Source organism: Stegodyphus dumicola, chromosome 7 (assembly GCF_044657685.1).
Source record: "Stegodyphus dumicola isolate Sdum_Otavi_A_Nest chromosome 7, ASM4465768v1".
In the NCBI taxonomy this organism is placed as follows: Eukaryota; Metazoa; Arthropoda; class Arachnida; order Araneae; family Eresidae; genus Stegodyphus; species Stegodyphus dumicola.
Window position 1 is genome coordinate 121278048 of NC_140774.1, and position 19284 is coordinate 121297331.

Genomic DNA, 19284 nt, shown 5'->3' on the forward strand with positions numbered 1-19284 from the left:
TTAGTATTTCCAATCATAATGAATGTCACTTTCTATCTAATATTTGATACATATAATTTGTATAAAATCTTAGCTTAAATCAAGCTATTACTCATTCACTGGGTTGATCCCATTGTGGGTATTTAAAAGTGGTGTGCCTGGTAGATGTTTTTCTCAAATGGGAGGCCAGAAAGGAAACATAAAATAGTAGGAAATCATTTGGTTCGTGTAAATAAGAAACCAACAACAACAACAAAACAAAACAAAAAAAAAAAAAAAAGAAAAAGACAAAATTAACACATGATACTGAGTCAGATTGACTGCAAGATTGAAGATTAAAATAGACTAATCAGAATATTCCAGTATTGCACCAAAAGGCTAATATAATAAACAGCTACTGCTCTAGCTCATAGCAATGCAAGGAAAGCATAGCATAAAATAAATAAAATGCATAATTAAGATCTAAAATCTATACAAGATTCTTTACAATATATATATATATATATATATACAATATATATATATATATATATATATACACAATGTAATATATATATATATACAATGTAATATACATATATATATATATACAAAACAGCATCTCCTGCAAAAATTTAAGCAATTTTTTTTTACTTAAAAAGAAACCTGATTTGGGTAAAAATATATTTAAGGGTGCTCCATGCCAAAAATTGGGGATTTTTGGCAAATGGCCAGCGAGGCATTGGCCGTGACACAAAACCAAAATAACAAGTCAAAGAATTGCACAAACTCAGTGTCCATGTACACATCAATTTATTTTCACTTAAAAAAAAAACAGAGAATTACACCAACTCAGCATTGTGCACTGACTTGACCATGTCCATATCCATGTGGCGTTCTGACAGATACTTCAACTTCTATTCATGAGATGGCGCCACGTGTAAAATCCAGTTCTTAATCAGAGCAGCAAAGCGACATCTTTACTCACTCAGACTTCTCGTCGGACAAGTGTACGCGACGCTAGCATGAACTGTGTTCCGAGCTCTGTGTTGATCTCTGCAATGTAATTTAAATTGTAATTTAGTATTTAATATATTTTTTGTTATAGGAGATTGTCTATTCTTATTTTCTTTAATTATATCATGCATTAAGCACACACGACCACCAAAAGTGGTGACCTTTTGACTGAGCACGCTACTGAGAATGGATTTTCAATGACCCTAAGCCACGTGCATCCAAGGCATTCTGAAGAACTGACTAAAAATAACAACGAATATGGACATTAAACGTATGCTACAACGTACCCCTTCAATTATTTCTAGATGTATTGATATATATTGCTTGTGTTTTTTCAAAGTCGTGCATATCATCACAAGGAGCTTCAGCAAATCATCAATGTGATCTGTTCCGTTCCGCTGACTTCGCCAGTAGTGCAATAATTCTTCGATCATTCAACTTTTGTGACAAATGTGATACCATGGTGATTTTCGCTAAATGTGCTACATCAGTAATTTTTCTGCAACGTGCTACGGCAAAATTCTTCCCTCAGTGTTCGAAAGTAGTGAATTTTTTTCCCATGTGCTACAGGAGTGATTTCCTTTTTTTCCTTCGAAAGTGCCTTAGCAGTGTGAAGTGGTGATTTTGTGTGTGTGCAATACAAAATTAATGCATCATTTTTTCTCAAATAAGGGTTTCTTTTCAAATGCATTTCAGTAAAATATTATTTGTGTGTGTAATTGCTGACCCTGTATTATTTGTGTGTGTATCATTACGTAAATTTTTTCTGCATGGTTAAAATATTTATTGTTATCATGGTAAAATATCAATAGTGTATCTTCATGCTACAATATTTGTGCTGTTAAGTGTTTATTATTTAAAGTGAAAATTATCTATCAGTATGCCCGACGATATTCCACCAGAGCCACAAATCACACGCGTTGCGGTGAAGCCACCGCCTTTCTGGAAAAATAATCCTTCATTGTGGTTCGCTCAGATCGAAGCACAATTTTCTATCGCTCGCATTAGTGAGGATTCTACAAAATTCAACCACGTAGTTGCAGCAATTGAGTCTGATATTCTGAATTCAGTGCATGACTTAATTCACAAACCACCTGATTGTGATAAATACTCCAAACTGAAACAGCGGCTCATTGAAATCTATTCAGAAAGTGAATCTTCCAAAATACGTACTTTACTACAAGGACTTGAACTTGGAGATCAGCGACCTTCATACTTGCTGTCACGAATGCGTGATCTGGCAGGAAGCCATTTTAGTGACGACTTGTTGAAGTCACTATGGCTTTTGCGTCTCCCTAATAACATACAAATAATTCTTGCTGCTTCCAATGAAGATCTAACCCGTTTAGCAGCAATGGCTGACAAAATTAATGAACTTGTTACTCCAGCTTATGTCAGTGCTGCTAATGCTGCACCTTCCAGTTCATCCCTCGAACAAAAAGTAGCTGAATTGACAAAAAAAGTATCTGAACTCTCTGCAAGTCTTCATGCTTCACGGAGATACAATCGATCAAATCAGGGCCCACGTAATAAATTTCGTGCCCGAAGCAGGAGTCCATCTCGTCTTAATACTCGAACGCAGTACAAAGAACCCACAAGTGGCATATGTTTTTATCATATGCATTTTGGCTCTCAAGCTCGCAAGTGTGCCCCTCCATGCACTTTTGAACAAGTGGGAAACTAAATGGGCGGTCTTCTGCTGGCCAACAGAATGTCCGCCACATCGACAGAATAGTACTGGCTGATCGTTCAACTCAGTTATGTTTTCTAGTAGATACTGGAGCTGACATATCAGTGCTCCCGAGAACTAAAACAAATGCTCACAACTTAATAAACTTGTACTGTATGCAGCCAATGGTACCCAAATTGCAACCTACGGCACCAAACTATTGACACTTGATTTAAACTTGCGCCGGACTTTCAACTGGCCTTTTATTATTGCGGATGTAACTCAAGCAATTATTGGTGTCGACTTCTTGACACATTTCCACCTTCTAGTGGATGTCAAGAATAATTGCTTAATTGATGCTACAACTCAGCTGACATCACAGGGCCAAGCTTCTCACATATCGAATGTACCTACCAACATAAGTGTTTTATCGGGCAGCACACGGTTTCATCGGTTATTAGCAGAATTCCCTGACATTTTAAACCCATCCAAGTCAGGGCAGCATACTCATCAGCCAGAAGTGTATCATCACATTGAAACACATGGCCCACCTGTATTTTCCAAGCCTCGTCGTCTTTCTCCAGAGATGCTAAAAGCTGCTCGCAAAGAATTTGAATTCATGCTAGCACAGGGAACCATTCACCCATCTAAAAGTCCATGGGCCAGTCCACTTCACATGGTTAAAAAGTCTAATGGTGACTGGCGGCCTTGTGGAGATTATCGTCGACTTAATGCCGTCACAGTCCCTGACAGATATCCAGTCCCACATATCCAAGACTGTACCCATCTTTTTCATGGAACAAACATATTTTCTACCCTCGATCTTGCCAGAGCATATCATCAGATCCCAGTGCATGCTGAAGATGTGCCCAAGACCGCAGTGACTACACCATTTGGCCTCTTTGAGTACTTATATATGCCATTTGGCCTTCGCAATGCTGGCCAAACATTTCAGCATTTCATACACCAAGTACTGTCTGGCCTCGATTTCTGCATCCCATATTTTGATGATATCCTGGTTGCATCTACAGATGCGGAAGAACATTTTAAACATCTGCGTCAGATTTTCACTCGCCTTAAAGATCATGGATTAAAACTAAATCCATCCAAATGTGTACTTGGTCAACCGTCAGTTTCCTTTCTTGGATGTCTTATCACCCAGAACGGAGTTAAACCTTTACCGGAAAGAGTCAAAGCAATTAACGACCTACCTCAGCCCCAAACCATTTCTGAACTGAAGCGTTTTCTAACAATGTTAAATTTCTACCGACGCTTTCTGCCAAATGCTGCAAAAACACAAGCCTGCCTACATGAGTTTCTGAAGAATAGCAAAAAAAAACGATCAACGAGCTGTCCCTTGGACTGAATCTGCATCTGCAGCATTCGTGCAATGCAAACACGATCTGGCAAATGCAGCCACACTTTCTTATCACTCACCTAGTGATCAGCTCTCTATAATGGTAGATGCATCTGACACGGCCATAGGAGCAGTGCTTCAAGCCCATACCACTAAAGGACTTTCCCCAATGGCATTCTTTTCCAGAAAACTCACTACTGCAGAAAGGAAATACAGCACATATGACAGAGAGCTACTTGCTGTGTACTGTGCTGTTAAATACTTCCGGCACAACTTGGAAGGACACGACTTCATCATTTTCACCGATCATCGACCATTAACCTTCGCTTTTAGGAAAAACTCTGACTCATGTTCTCCTCGTCAGCTTCGACATCTGGATTTCATCGCCCAGTTTAGTACAGATATCAGATATGTCTCTGGTACTGATAATTGTGTCGCTGATGCCTTGTCTCGGGTAAACAATATCAACCTCACTACCCCAGATTTCTCTGAAATTGCAAAAGCTCAATTGCATGATGAGGAACTCAAGAACCTAATCTCAAATCCACAAACCTCCCTTCAGTTACAACCGCTGCACATTGATCCAACGCTTAAAATTTACTGTGACATAGAGAACAATAGAATACGTCCCTATATTCCTGTCAATTTTAGACGTGAAGTGTTTAATGCCTTGCACAATTTGGCACATCCTGGAATCCGTGCCACCAAAAAGCTGATCGAAGACAGATTTGTCTGGCCAGCAATGAATCAAGACATCACAGAATGGACTCGTTCATGTATTAGATGTCAACGGTGTAAAGTATCCCGTCACACTCACAGCCCCATTCAACAATCTAACCTTCCAGCAAGACGCTTTGATCATGTGCACTTAGACTTGGTTGGCCCATTGCCTCCTTCAAATGGTTACACTTACCTCCTCACTTGTATTGATCGGTACACAAGATGGCCTGAAGCCATTCCTATTGAAAATATATCCGCTGAAACTGTAGCTCGAGCATTCATCTCCCAGTGGCTTTCAAGATTTGGCATGCCTACCACCATCACTACTGACCAAGGCCGACAATTTCAATGTCACTTGTTCGCATCCCTCACCTCTCTTCTTGGCATTCGCCATATTCGCACAACACCATACCATCCATCTGGAAATGGGATGGTGGAACGCTTTCACCGATCTCTCAAACAAGGTCTGAAGTGCCACAGTAGCACACACTGGACAGAAGCCTTACCCCTAGTCTTGCTTGGTCTTCGCACAGCATTCAAAGAAGACATTGGTAGCACTTGTGCTGAAATGTTATATGGTGCAACCCTCCGTCTGCCAGGTGAATTCTTTCACCCAGAATCTACTCCAGTTATCGACCCTCCAACATTCCTTCAACGTTTACGTGAGACCATGAGCAATATCTCGCCAACCCCAGCATCTTCGCATAACCAGCCAAGCTATTTTGTACATCCTGCGCTTGAGACATCTTCGCACGTATTCGTGCGCAACGATGCAATTAAGCCAACTTTAACACCTTCATATGATGGTCCATTCAAAGTTGTCAAACGAACAACGAAACATTTCACCATCATCTGCAATGGCAAACAATCAGTGATTGGAATCGATCGTCTCAAACCAGCATTTCTAATGCAAGATCCAACAACTTCCTCATCAACATCACTCCCGGAAGAAAGCTTACATCCCGTTAAAGAGCAACCTAAAACTACCAGATCTGGAAGAAAGGTTAAATTTAACCCAAAGTACTTATAACGTACCGATGGTACTTGGGGGGGGAGTACTGTGGCGTTCCGACAGATACTTCAACTTCTATTCATGAGATGGCGCCACGTGTAAAATCCAGTTCTTAATCGGAGCAGCAAAGCGACATCTTTACTCACTCAGACTTCAGATCTTTAGCAAACTGCTATTTGGTTAGCTGTACATTGATGCAGATAATGTGCATTATAATTCACAGAAAGCAATTTTAATCAATTTGTAACTTATTATTTGCAGGTGAAATTCTAGGCTGGACTAGATATAACTGGACTAATAATTGAGCTCTAGAAAGGCTTTTTGCATCCAAGTTAGATGCATGAGCAACAAGCAGCCATATACTTTGAATGATATAGTTTTCTTAGTTAATGTCGGACAAGTGTACGCAACGCAGACAAGTGTACGCAACGCTAACTGTGTTCCGAGCTCTGTGTTGATCTCTGCAATGTAATTTAAATTGTAATTTAGTATGTAATATATTTTTTGTTATAGGAGATTGTCTATTCTTATTTTCTTTAATTATATCATGCATTAAGCACACACGACCACCAAATCCACATTGATCTATTTTCACTTAAAAATAGAAGGAACAAACAATTCTACACTCGAGACAAACAAAAAAATATATCATCTCAATAAACTGCATTTTAAATCAAACAATGAAATAACATTAAAAAGGAAATACATCTTATCGCATCTACGCACTATATAAAGGAAATATTCACTTAGTACCTTATTTAGAAATTTCTGTGTCTTCAGTCTGTGGCACACAAAATTCCTTAACAGCATCCAAAAACTTTCCTAAAACCATGTTTGCTTTCTAATGGGATGCCTTATATGGAGAGCATTTGAACCTTTCTTTCGACAAACCCATTCAAAGTCAATCTTTACATTCGACCATAAGCATTTCCTTTGTACTTAAAATTCCATTGAATTACACCCAACAAAGTTTCTTTTCTTCTGTCTTCAACTACTTAAAAAAAAAAAAAAAAAAAAAAAAAAAAAAAAAAAAAAACCACTTCCGCTCTCTCATTCTATACCACCAAACACCCAGTTTACCATCGGCAGCCATTTTATGATGCAAAGCACACAATATGCAGCATACTTCCTAACTGACATCCAATGCAGAAATAAGCCCTTACAAATATTTTCTCATCAGTCAAATTCACAGTAATCATGCAACCAATCACATCATAATACTGTTTCCATAACATTCAACTACTCTCGTTACCATAAATGAAACAACAGTTTGGCGATAAATATACAGTAACTTGGTGATAATCCAAAAGGCACCATAAAATATAGATTAACCCCTGATTTGCTGCTAGATAGTCTAACAAAAGAATAATTTAATGTCACTAGATTATCTGGTACTAGAGACTACCTAGAACTAGAAAAACTGATGTTCAGTTATAATAATTCTGACTTTCTAAGTACTTCAGAGTTTAGTACATCAGATCTTTAGCAAACTGCTATTTGGTTAGCTGTACATTGATGCAGATAATGTGCATTATAATTCACAGAAAGCAATTTTAATCAATTTGTAACTTATTATTTGCAGGTGAAATTCTAGGCTGGACTAGATATAACTGGACTAATAATTGAGCTCTAGAAAGGCTTTTTGCATCCAAGTTAGATGCATGAGCAACAAGCAGCCATATACTTTGAATGATATAGTTTTCTTAGTTAATGCCTCATTTAATATGCAGAGTCTAGCTCAGTCTTTAATTAATATTAACCCCAAATAACTTAGATGCAACTCACTTGATGCCTCTGCTAGCTGAAATTTGTCAGTGATTGAAGCAAGAAGTTCATGTTTCTGTACAAGAAGATTGGATTTGCTCACAGTGGTGCAGACCCTCCACAAGCAAAACCATTTATCAGTTTTCAATAACTTTCTTTGAACTTGCGTGATGATGTGGGCCAGATGTAGTGACTCATTATAGCAGGATCACCAGCTTAACATGCAAGCATATAATCTTCTGTCAGTTTTGAAAAGTCTGTAACATACTATAAATAGTGTACAGAACCTAAACTAGATCTTTGTTAGACATCTGTTATGATGAATCTTACAGTGAAATAAACAGAAATTTGTCTAATGGTGAAAGTACAGTTAGTATTTAAACAAAGAAACGAGTTAAAGAATATAACTTTTTAGTTAATGGTTATATGAATCAGTTAATATGTTTTAAACACTTAAGCTAGACACAATCAAATATTTTCACCATATTTAGCATAAACAATGTAAAGCATCTTTCATCATGAATAGCAATTAATATAACTTTTACAGTTCTGTCAAGCTGCTTGATAGTAGAAGGCTTCTTTCTAAATCAATGTTATTCTTCCAGATGCACAGTTAGGCATAATCAATTAGAATTTAATTAATTCATTTTTGAATAAAAATGTAAATGCAATTATAACACACTTTTATAATATTACTTTAATTGCAATTAATTTAATTACAGTGTAACTGTAGATATGCCAAAATCATAATCACAGCTATATTACACCTGTACATATAATTATAATTAAATCTGTCGGTACTTGTGATTTATTACAGCTCAAACAGCAGGTATGGTATCTACTTAAAAAATAAATTTTATCTTGGCAATATAATATTTGTAAGTAAAACCACAACTTAGGATTGGATGAATGAGAACAGAAATAATATTGAAGCAGCCCACAGCAAGTGCTGCCACTATGCAAAATTTGTGCAGCGAATAATAGTGACCTAACTGTGGAAAATTTTAATTCTCTGATTTAATTCGAATTATACTGAAAATAGAATTACATTGCAGATATACAAAGGTACATTTACAATGTAACTAAAAAATAATTGCATCACAGTAATACAGTTATAATGTAATCGTAATTATATAGTCTAATCATAATTTAAAATGTAATTATAATTGCAACTGGTGTTACATTTTTACCAATTATGTCCAGTAGTATGAGATGGAATTCAATCGTCAGAGAATGAATTACTCTGATAGTTTACCATACCTGTGATGAAACTAACAGACCTGTAATCTTCTAGCTCTGTACAGCTTTTTCCAAGTTTCAGAAGTAGGAAAATGCTATAATTCTTCCATGCTTTAGTTAAATATGCATCTGAAGTAAGCATTAAAGATGTTACCAGATTGATTACTATATCTGGCAATACATTGTTATCAAATTATTAGTAATTACATCATGTTACAGGACTTTCTTTAATTTATTTTGGAGTAGCAAGCTGAATAAAATTATTCACACTACAAGCACAGAACCTATTCACCTCTTTCAGCTTTAGCAGTGAATTCTTGGTTTAAGACAGGGTTTCTAAAACTGTGGGTTGAGACTCCTTTAGGGGTCGCGGGACCTGCAGCAGGGGATAGCTTAAAATTTTAGTAGTTACAGACAAAGAAAAAAATGAAAATGTTTCGACGCATTCTTTTTATAATATAAACGTTCATTTTCCTTGCTTTGCACATGATGCTGTCATTTCATCTGTTACTTATTAAAAATTTTAACATTGTTCTATGTCTTAAAATTAGAAATTAAAGTTAATGACTTAAAACTGCAATAGTATATTACAGTACAGGGTAAAAACTAACAGTTTCACTCATGCGTGTGTCGGATTTGTGCAATACTTATGGGGTCCCACAAATTTTTTGTAAATATTATGGGGTCCTGGGGGTCACGAAAAAATCTCAGTGATAAAAAGGGGTTGCAACCGAAAAAAAGTTTAAGAAACCCTGGTCTAAGAGATATGAATTAACTGAGAACTATATTTCTTGGAAATCTGTAAAAATATTCACCTCATCTCGATTTCAGCATATATAGAAACTGAACATTTAAATGGGTTTGCTGCATTCTGGCTTCATTTTAAGCATTTTATTCAAGTTCCCTAGAAAAATCATACTATGCATTTAGACTAGAAATATTTGCCTCCTAATTATCTTTTCTACTCACAGCAATTTCTTTCTTTTGTTTTTAATTTAAACAATTAATTTGCTTTTTTACTTTTGGATCCCAGGTTAGTTGTTATTCTGTGGGCCAGATTAACTATTAAGAATATGTTTAAGGCATCAAGGATAAAGGAACACCACCTTAGGTATTCAGGAAAGGTGGCACCAAACTATTTTCATTACTTGTTTTACCATGGAATGCAGGATGCAGCTGAACAAAAAGTGAGATCGAGGAGTAATGAAGGAAAAACTGATGTAAACACATGTGGGGGCACCAAAATCTTTTAAGTGCTTAGGGTCTCTAAAGGTCTTAATCTGGCCTTGCATTGAATTCATGGTTTTCATTTTTAATTACAATATTTAGGTTTGTTTAATTTATACATAATTTTTTAATCTGAATTACAAATACACTTTTTCCATAAAAAGTTAACTTTGTGGAACACAGTTTTGCTGTACATGCTATGCATTAATGGTGGCAAGGGCTTACTGGATAGAAGAAAATTCAGATAAATACCAAAATTTGAATAGAAATATTTTTTATTCATAAAGTAAAACTAAATAGTGAACAGGTAAATAAAAGGCAGGCTGTAATTCTCTTCCCTGAAACAATAAAATTCCCCTGGACTAAGAACTCCTGGTCAAACAGAATAATTACTTATGTTAATTATCAGCAACTGAATACAAAACTAGGCTTCTATGCACAGATTAGCAAATGAAATATGCAAGTTAGGCAATCGGTAATGAGCCATAGAATGGATGCACATTAGAATTCAGTTATGTAGTGAGATTTAAAATTAATGTGTGATTTTTACAATATGTGAAAAGTGTCAGTATGCATTAGTTACGACTTAATGGCATAATTTACATGAAGGGCAAAAGTGGTTATTAATTGGCAGATTGGTAGAGTAAAGGATGGTAAAACACAAATGGATGTTACCCAAGGGCACACTGAATACTTTTCCAAGTTTCACATAAAAAACCCATAACTCTTTTTTAAGCAGTCAGCCTAGTCAAGCATAGTAGAGTAGCAACTGCATATGGAGACCATTTTTTGCCACTATCAGCTCAAAGAAACATGAAAGTGATGAAAAGATAGTTGTTTTCGGCTTTCGGGCTGTCACAGGTACTCTTATCAGCCATTTGTCTGCTGTACAAAGGCTTCCAAGATTGGACTTGAAGCAAGAAACCAATGATTTGTGTTTCACTCATTCCCTCTTCAAAGGGAGTCAATTTAAGTTAGTGTCTTCATCATATTCAATAAGACCAAGCAGAATCGACTGAGTACTTGTTGTACTTTACTGGCTTTACACATGCGCATAAAGCCAGTAAAGCATTTACACATGCGCGTTTCCGATAGTGAAGAAAGTGACAGAGAGGTTATTGAAAATGAAAAAATTTCGATTGACAAGTTAGTCGGTATTCTCGACGCAGCAATTACAGGATTTGAAGAGTGGGACTTTGTAACTGAATAAGAAATTATGTCTGTTTATAGAAGAGAGAATTAAAGAGAAAGTATTAGCACAAAAAATGAAGCAACTTAAACAACTTATATTGAAAAAAATGTTTAATAAAATAAACAAATAAATACTTAAGTTTTTTTTTTTTTTTTTTTTTTTTTTTTTTTTTTTTTTTTTTTGTGTGTGTGTGTGTGTGTGTCTGTGTGTGTAATTTTGATACCCTTTAGATCATAATTGCTCTTTATTTCATAAATTACGGTTTCATATTTTTAATTGTATAATTTCTGCATGCCATCTTACCAGATTTAAATTGATTATCTATAATCCAGAATCGCCGAAGTCCCGTCAAGTCTAGATTACGGACTTAAACGGTTTCACAGTCTGTGGTAAAATCATCAAAAATAGCATATCAAGCTGCATATATTGATGAAGGCTCTGTAACTAATCACAGATATGTGAGCAAGGTCTTTGGGTACAGTATAATATAATGTTGTTTGAGGGTGTAGTTACCTTGATTTTTTTGTTAACAATGCTCCTCCACATCCAGATCTCTGGTGTCTTGGAAACAGATGATATCATTTGAATCGATAAGCCAGTTTACTCACTAAACTTGAATTTGACTGAGCATGTGCGAGATCCCTTAGGCCGTCAAATGGCAATTCACCAAAAGGACATGAAAAACACACTTTATGATTCCCTAAAACTTGATCAACAATTTGATAAAGACTATAAAATCAAGATATGAGGTTTGCATTTCAGTCAGTATGGTGACCATACACCATATTAAAGAAAGATTTCCTGTGAAAGAGGGGAAATAATTTGTATACATCTTTTTTAAATTTTCATAAACTTGACTTAAAAATTCAGTACTTTGACTGACAAATGTGGTTATTTATGTTAATGCTTCTGTATAATTTTTTATAATTTTTCAATAAGATTTATTTATTTCTTTATTTATGTGTCAGTATCCTTTCATTTTGATGATCAGTGTGCATGCCTGCCTCCCAAGTTAATAATACCATTACTAGTCACACTTCTTACTTTAATTTTTATGTTTGGAATGACCGATTTAAGATTTATGTACACATATAAAAAAAAATTTTTAAATGTTGCATGTTTCTGAAATTAGATCAAAATTATTCTCCATCCTAAAATTAGCTGAAAGTTAAAAAAAAAAAAAAAAAAAAAAAAAAAAAGCATAGAAGTTATTTATTATTAAAAAAACACATATATTTTTTTAACTATTAAAATCAAACACATACCATAAGTTTCAGCTTCTTTTTGGCAAAATGCTCCAGAAATTGATGTAATAAAGCTAGATTCCATGTAAACATCATTTATACTTGCATCTAAAGCATGTACTTCTCTTTTTTTACGTTTAACATGTGAAGTTTGTTCAAGACTGTGCTTTTTATTCTGATGTTCCATATTTGCAAACTAAATAAACAATCTAATGAAAATAAAAAGTACAAAGTTTAATGTAAATATATTTAATAATGAATTATTTTAAATATGATCAATAATTGAATGCAAATTATACAAATATCTTTACAAAGAATTATAATAATTTTCCTTAAATTCATGAATAAAATATAGCAATAATGAACAATAAATTTGATAAACTGATCAAATCTCAGAATAATTAAAATTATTTCAAAATGATTAAAGTAAAAAAAAAAAAAATCTTAAAGCTTTCAGATTTTATAGTACACTCAGAGAAGTTTTTTTCATTTACACATACATACACGTTTTGAGAGCATTTGGGTTAAAAATATTTAAAAACAGCCTACCTTTAGAATTTCTGATAGACAGTCTCACACTGTGGAGATAAAAATGTTTTATTCCATACAGTGCTGCCATTTTTGAAATCAGTGAATTTGTTAATTTATTAAAGTTTTACAAAATATGAAATAGATAATAAAACAAATTCAAAATTCGAGCTTCCAAGTGTCCATATTTGGGTGGAGGACTACTTTACTCAAAATTTGACAGCTCTAGATGCCATTGTTTTGTCACAATGCAAAAAACATACATATACTCATGCAGATTCCTCATTACTTAATATTTTTAAATATAATACAGAGCGATAATATTTGGTGGCAACAATTTGAAAAGTGATTCAATGCTTTTAGTGATTCACGCAAAATGCCATTTCAAAGAATAATGACCCTTCTGGGCTTTAAAAAAAAAATTATTTCGTAAAACATTTGACACTTTTAAATCTTCTTTAAATAATAAATTTTTAATTCTTACTGAAATTGAAAAACAATGTATTGTGTACTACACACATTCTGCTAAGTGATAATTTTATCATTTTATCCTGCGCTAACTTCTAGCAGTCCTTCTAGCAGCAAAATGGGCCCTTCAAAAAATTAAAAAGGTTTTTGTATATGTTTTTATACATAAATGCCTGGCTTAACATGGGATTTAAAAAGAAAAAAAAAAAAAAAGAGGAGATTTTCCACTGGAAATAAAATTAAAAAATTGGGTTCCATAAAGTTTCATTTTATTACAATAATTTTAGATAACTTTAACATCTGATTTGAAAAATGTGAGGGAAAACCATAATTTTAGTCGGAAATTACGAAATTTACAAAAAATACTTTATTCAAAAAAGAAAACTGATAGAAGGAATGTAAAATATTTAAATTCAGACCCAGAAAACGTTTATATTTTACATTTGGATGTCCTGCTCAAGTTATTCTCGAACTGCATCAATCTTCAATAAAAAGGAACTGAGAAAAATATGGTATTAGCTGTGCAGTTCAAGCTAAGAAAATTATTTTTCTGCAACAATGTGGAGCTGAATAAATGTAGTGCAATCTTCTACCACTGAAATATTATGTTTGCGAATAAATAGGGACATGCATAAATCTTTTTTGGTGTAAATTATCCTATTAAATTTTCTGCATCTGATGAATAAATGAAAAAGCATGCAAATGCGTTTATACCTTTTAAATGCTCGATTGCATACTTCTGACAAAAGCACGTGCTTATATTTACACTTCTTACAGTTTTTCAATTCGTTCACTTCACTTCAATCAGGAAAATTCCTTAGCAGTGGTTTATGACGCGCGGAATATTAAGCAAGTGTAAACATCCCTGTTTACTTTTTGTCTCTTTCTCGGTTTAGAGGAGCCTTATCTCTAGTATACTGCCACAAGAAAGAGTTCTAGAAACTTCTAAGAGCTCATAGGAACTCAATACTGAAACAATATTTTTAATTTAACGGTTATATACGTAGGTACACTTGACACAAAATCTAAATGAAAAAAAAAAAAAAAAAAAAACACTTGAGTAAAACTGCGAAGCTATCTGCTGTAACCACGCTGTTAACGAAATATTTATTACACTGAGATTAATTACATAGCATCATAAACAGAAAGGTTAAACATGAACAGTCGGTCACAAAAGTATTCGAACACCGGTACCCTATCAGAAAATGACAAGATGGCGTTTTTTTTTTCTCTTTCTCTCTGTGTGTCGTGTTATTCCATCCTAGGTTTTCTTCTCCCCCCCCATCTTGGAAAAAACTGGAAAAAATTGGTCACGATCTCTTTTTGAATGGGGAGATGCCATTTTGAGAAAAAGCTGACGACCCTATCTTGGATAATGAACATGACCGCTCTACACACCCTTTCTCTCTCTCTTTCTCTCTCTCTTTGAATTGGGAAGCCATTTTGGGAAAAAGCAGACGACCCTATCTTGGAGAATGGAAATGAACGCCTCTCCCTCTCTCTTTGAAATGGGAAGCCATTTTGGGACCCTCTATTCTTGGGGAGGGAGAAAACTGAAGTCTGCATTTCGCTGTCTCTGAATGCGGAAAGCCCTTTTGGGAAAAGCGGACCCTCTTCTTCTGATCTTGGAGAACTGGAAATGAACGCTCTACACGATCTCTCTTTGAATTCAGAAGGTATTTTGGGACCTTCTAATGTTGGAAAACTGAAATGAACGCTCTACGCTTTCTCTCTCTCTCTCTCTCTCTCCCTTTGACATGAGTAGACATTTTGGAGGATTCTCCACGACCATCCTAACCTTGGAAAACTGAAATGAACGCTCTACACCTTCTCTCTCTCTCTCTTTTTCTCTCTCTTTCTCTGAAATGGGTAGCCATTTGAAAACTCCCTAACTTTGGAAAAAAACAGAAATGAACGCTCTACACCATCTCTCTTTGAAAATGGGGGGTGTCATTTTGAGACCTCCCTCCCCTAAACTTGAAAAAAAAAACTGAAATGAACGCTCTACACTTTCTCTCTTTGGACATGGGTAGCCCTTTGGGGACCCTCTCCTCTTGGTAGGAAAAAAAAGAACTGAAGTGAAGGCTCTACACAATCTCTCTTGGAATGGGATCCATATTTCGGGAAACGTGGATCACCTCATGCTGGAAAACTGAAGTGAACCACCAAGATTGGACTCTATATAATATTTTTTTTTAATTGACATCATGACCCTCCTCCAATTTGTTATTAAAAAAATTGTTTTTTTTTGTTTTGGTTTTTATCCCATTTCCGATGTGATTTCAGAAATGCAATTCCATAACAGTTCAATTTCATTCGAGGTTAAATGATCTAAACAGTCTTTGACGCACCCATCCGTATGATTATTTTCTTCTCCTTCCTGTTGCATCAAATTTTGTAAGTCCATATAATCATTCCATACGGGAAGGGCTGGATCCTCACAAGGCTGTCTTGAAACACTTGGAGTCTCTTTTGGATGAGTGGAGGGATCTAGGATGTCTGGACCCGGCTGTGATTCTACCTCCATGATTTCTGGACCCGTTGGAACTTGTGAACCCGGCTGAAATTCTACCTCTACGATTTCTGGACCCGTTGGAACTGTGAACCCGGCTGTGATTCTACCTCCATGATTTCTGGACCCGTTGGAACTTGTAGACCCGGCTGATATTCTACCTCTACGATGTCGAGACTTTTTGAAGCTTTTCGGGCCATGACGGTTTGATCCAGCTCCTCTTATCATCTAAGGAAGGGATGGGTAAAGGTGGCGGAGGGTTTTCTTCTTTTTCTTGAAACACCATCGGCGATTGGAAAGAAATCTCCTTTTACAATTGTTTCCAAAGCGAGTACGAGCACCGATCGACGAGAAAGAGACTCTTCTGGGTTGTGACGATGAGATATTGCGTTTTCGGGGGAACGACATAGTTTTGAAAAGGTCTTAGAATATATTTCTTATATTTCATCCTGTCGCTGACTTTAAAACTTCTTTCCTTCAGATTGGGGGACGATGATTCGTAATAGGCGAGAGGAGCGGCTGTGGTTTGAACAATATGAACTTCGTCCTCAGCCGTCGTTCTCACTCCAAACGTAAAATATCGTTTCGTGAGAAAAATATTCTTCCACCGAAAACTCGTGCGCGGATCCGTATATCGCCGGTCTGTTTGAATGGGCCGTCTCAAAGCTCGATCCATCCGATTCCAAGAGAAGGGAGATTCCTCTTTCGTTTGTTGCGATTCGAATAAATTTCTGTATATATTCTGAACGAGCAGGTTGGAGGATTCGACATCTTGGTTGAAAGAAACGATCGCTTGATGAGGTGGTAAATGCGGAATAAATGTCGCACAATGACACGCCAAAAAAATTTTCAAGTTGGAGATTTGCTTTAGCGTCTTCAAATCCTCCCCGTTCGAAATCCGTTGAGTTGGAAAAACGTCTAATAGCGACATGGCTCCCAATGGAAAAGAAATGATCTCGCCCAGTACTCTCGTCTTTTTATATATATATATATATAGACACACACAGACACACATAGAGGCTCTATGACGGCCGTTCTATTTGTTTTTTTTTGTTTCTCTCTCTCTCTTCTTTCCAAGAAATCTTATCTCCATGACCTCTTTTTCTTTTCTTAAAAAGATGAATGTGTGTGGGAATGAGGAAAAGAAAGTAATAATTTAATAAACAAAAAATTATCCAACCATGACCTTCTTTTTTTTTTCAAAGTCACCCTTTCCAATCCAAGGAAGTCCAGAGATAGAGGAAGCAGGGGGAGAGGAGGAAGGAAGTGAAGGTCACACTCTCTTTCTCTCTATAAATAAAAGGGGAGAGCCCCAAAGTCGTATTTTTGTCCAAGTGGATCATGAGGAGGCATCCCCAGCTCACTACGTGTATTCCTTTCAAATATAAATATGTTGATCTTTCCTTTTATATCATCCAAGGAGTCGTTTACTTGAAAGCCTCCGATTTTTCAAAATGTGCGGGTTATCATACCGTGGGGAGTTGTCAAAAGATGCGGGACGAATTTTTGTCCGACGAAAACGTGTTGATGGCTCGTGACATTCCACCTTTGGATGCACAAATTTTGTTAATGAAACGAGCCAAATATTTTTACACGTCCCACTTTCTAACCGTCTCGCAAATGAATAGGATTATGGATCGTCTTGAGAAGACTAAAGGGATTCTCGTTCATTTTAGTGAATGGTTGCACAAATGTCTGCACGAACCTCTCTCGATCGAGAAGACTGGGAAGAATACCTATTATATTCTTCTCGAGGACTCTCCTCCTTCGTCTCATCTTAAGGAGGCCACGACTTTTGAAAAAATCCTCGAGCAAGAAAAAATAGAATGGTGGAACAACTACCCCATCCCTCTCCCCGAGCATCAAGAGGAGCCTGTTCAGAAGAAAAAGAAAAAACCTTTCCAAAAGCCTATCCTCATCCTCTTCGATAATGATGGGGATGAGGAGAAGCCTGTTCAGATTCCTCTCCGTTTGTCAAAACCCGTCGAGGATGAAAAACCTCTCCCTTTCTCAAGACCCCTCGAGAAGGAGGGACCTCTTCCTTTATCAAACCCCCTCGAAGATGAAAAACCTCTCCATATATCAAGACCCCTCGAAAATGAGGGACCTCTCGATTTGTCAAAACCCCTCGAGGATAAGGGAACCAAAACTTCTCTCTCTTTCTCAAGACTCCTCGAAGAGCAGAGATCTCTCCCTTTCGAAGAGGAGGGACCTCTCAATTTGTCAAGACCCCTCGAGAATAAGGGAACCGAAAATCCTCTCCATGTCTCAAGACAGGACCCCCCTCTATCTCTTGAGGATCCGAGGGAAACGATTCCTATTGAAAAACCATCTATCGACGATCCTCAGAAAAGGTCTTCGGAGGAGACTAGACTTCCATGTAGAAAACGAATCTGCCACAATCAACATCATCATAATAATAATAATAATAATAATAATAATAATAATAATAATAATAATAATAATAATAATAATAATATACCCCCTTCTCAACAACAGAATCTTACAACATTTGCAGATAAATGCATTCAAACCAATCCCTTTATAGTAACCCTTTTGATTGGAGAACCCGTGCATTAGCCTCGAAAAATAAAATGAGATTCTAGACTGTTTCTATGACCAGAATGTTAAGCCAATAGATAGGTCTAGCTCAGAATTTTTCTTTTTAAAAGAAAATAAATAAATAACCCAAAGACTATTCGTAAATATAAATGGTAAAGTCTCGAGTCGGCTGGAAAAAAATTTTCAGAGCTGAGAAAAATTCTCCAACTCAGAAAAAAAAAAAAAAACTTTTTGTTAATTTTTATCATGTCTTAGACATGATAAAAATTAACGACCCCCTTCCCTTTTAGTCTGGGAATGTTGTCTCACTCTTTTGAAAAACAAATCGTGATTCATTCATGGAATGATTGCCATTAGAGAAAGGATGAGTCATGGTCTATTTTTAGAAAGGGTGAGACATCCTTCCCAGACAAAAAGGGAGGGTCATTAATTTTTATCATGTCTAAAGACATGATAAAAATTAACCAAAAGTTTTTTTTTTATTAGAGAATTTTATTTCAGCTCTGAGAAATTTTTTTTTCTCCCAGCCGATTCGAGACTTTACCATTTTTTTTAAGAATGATTTCTCCCTGATCTATTATTTCAAAATTCCAAGTTTCGCTTCAGAACCATCTGTGCTGTTGAAGAAGTAACGTGATATATGTATTTTTTTAATGAGTTCTGTCAAGATTGAATTGTGCAGGATCGACCTGGCGAATTTCTTCTCTGTGTCTTTAAATAATAATGATACCGAACCGCTTTTTGTAGAGCGCAATGGAAAAAACCTTTTGTATGGTTAGGACAATTCATGTGTTCGATCCCATTGTATTTGAGAA

At 35.9% G+C, this 19284-nt stretch overlaps 1 protein-coding gene across 1 annotated transcript in view; it reads right to left on the bottom strand.

Annotated features, from left to right (window-relative positions):
* Nucleotides 1-14265, bottom strand: part of sud1 (Prolyl 3-hydroxylase sud1) — a 43638-nt gene extending 29373 nt beyond the window's left edge. The window contains exons 1-2 of the mRNA XM_085820768.1: nucleotides 14110-14265; nucleotides 12421-12608 (exon numbers count right to left, since the gene is read on the bottom strand). Coding sequence (XP_085676894.1) covers nucleotides 12421-12586 — 166 coding nt within the window. The 5' untranslated portion in view covers nucleotides 12587-12608; nucleotides 14110-14265. The remainder of the gene's footprint in view (nucleotides 1-12420; nucleotides 12609-14109) is intronic.
* Between the last annotated feature and the right edge of the window lie 5019 nt (nucleotides 14266-19284).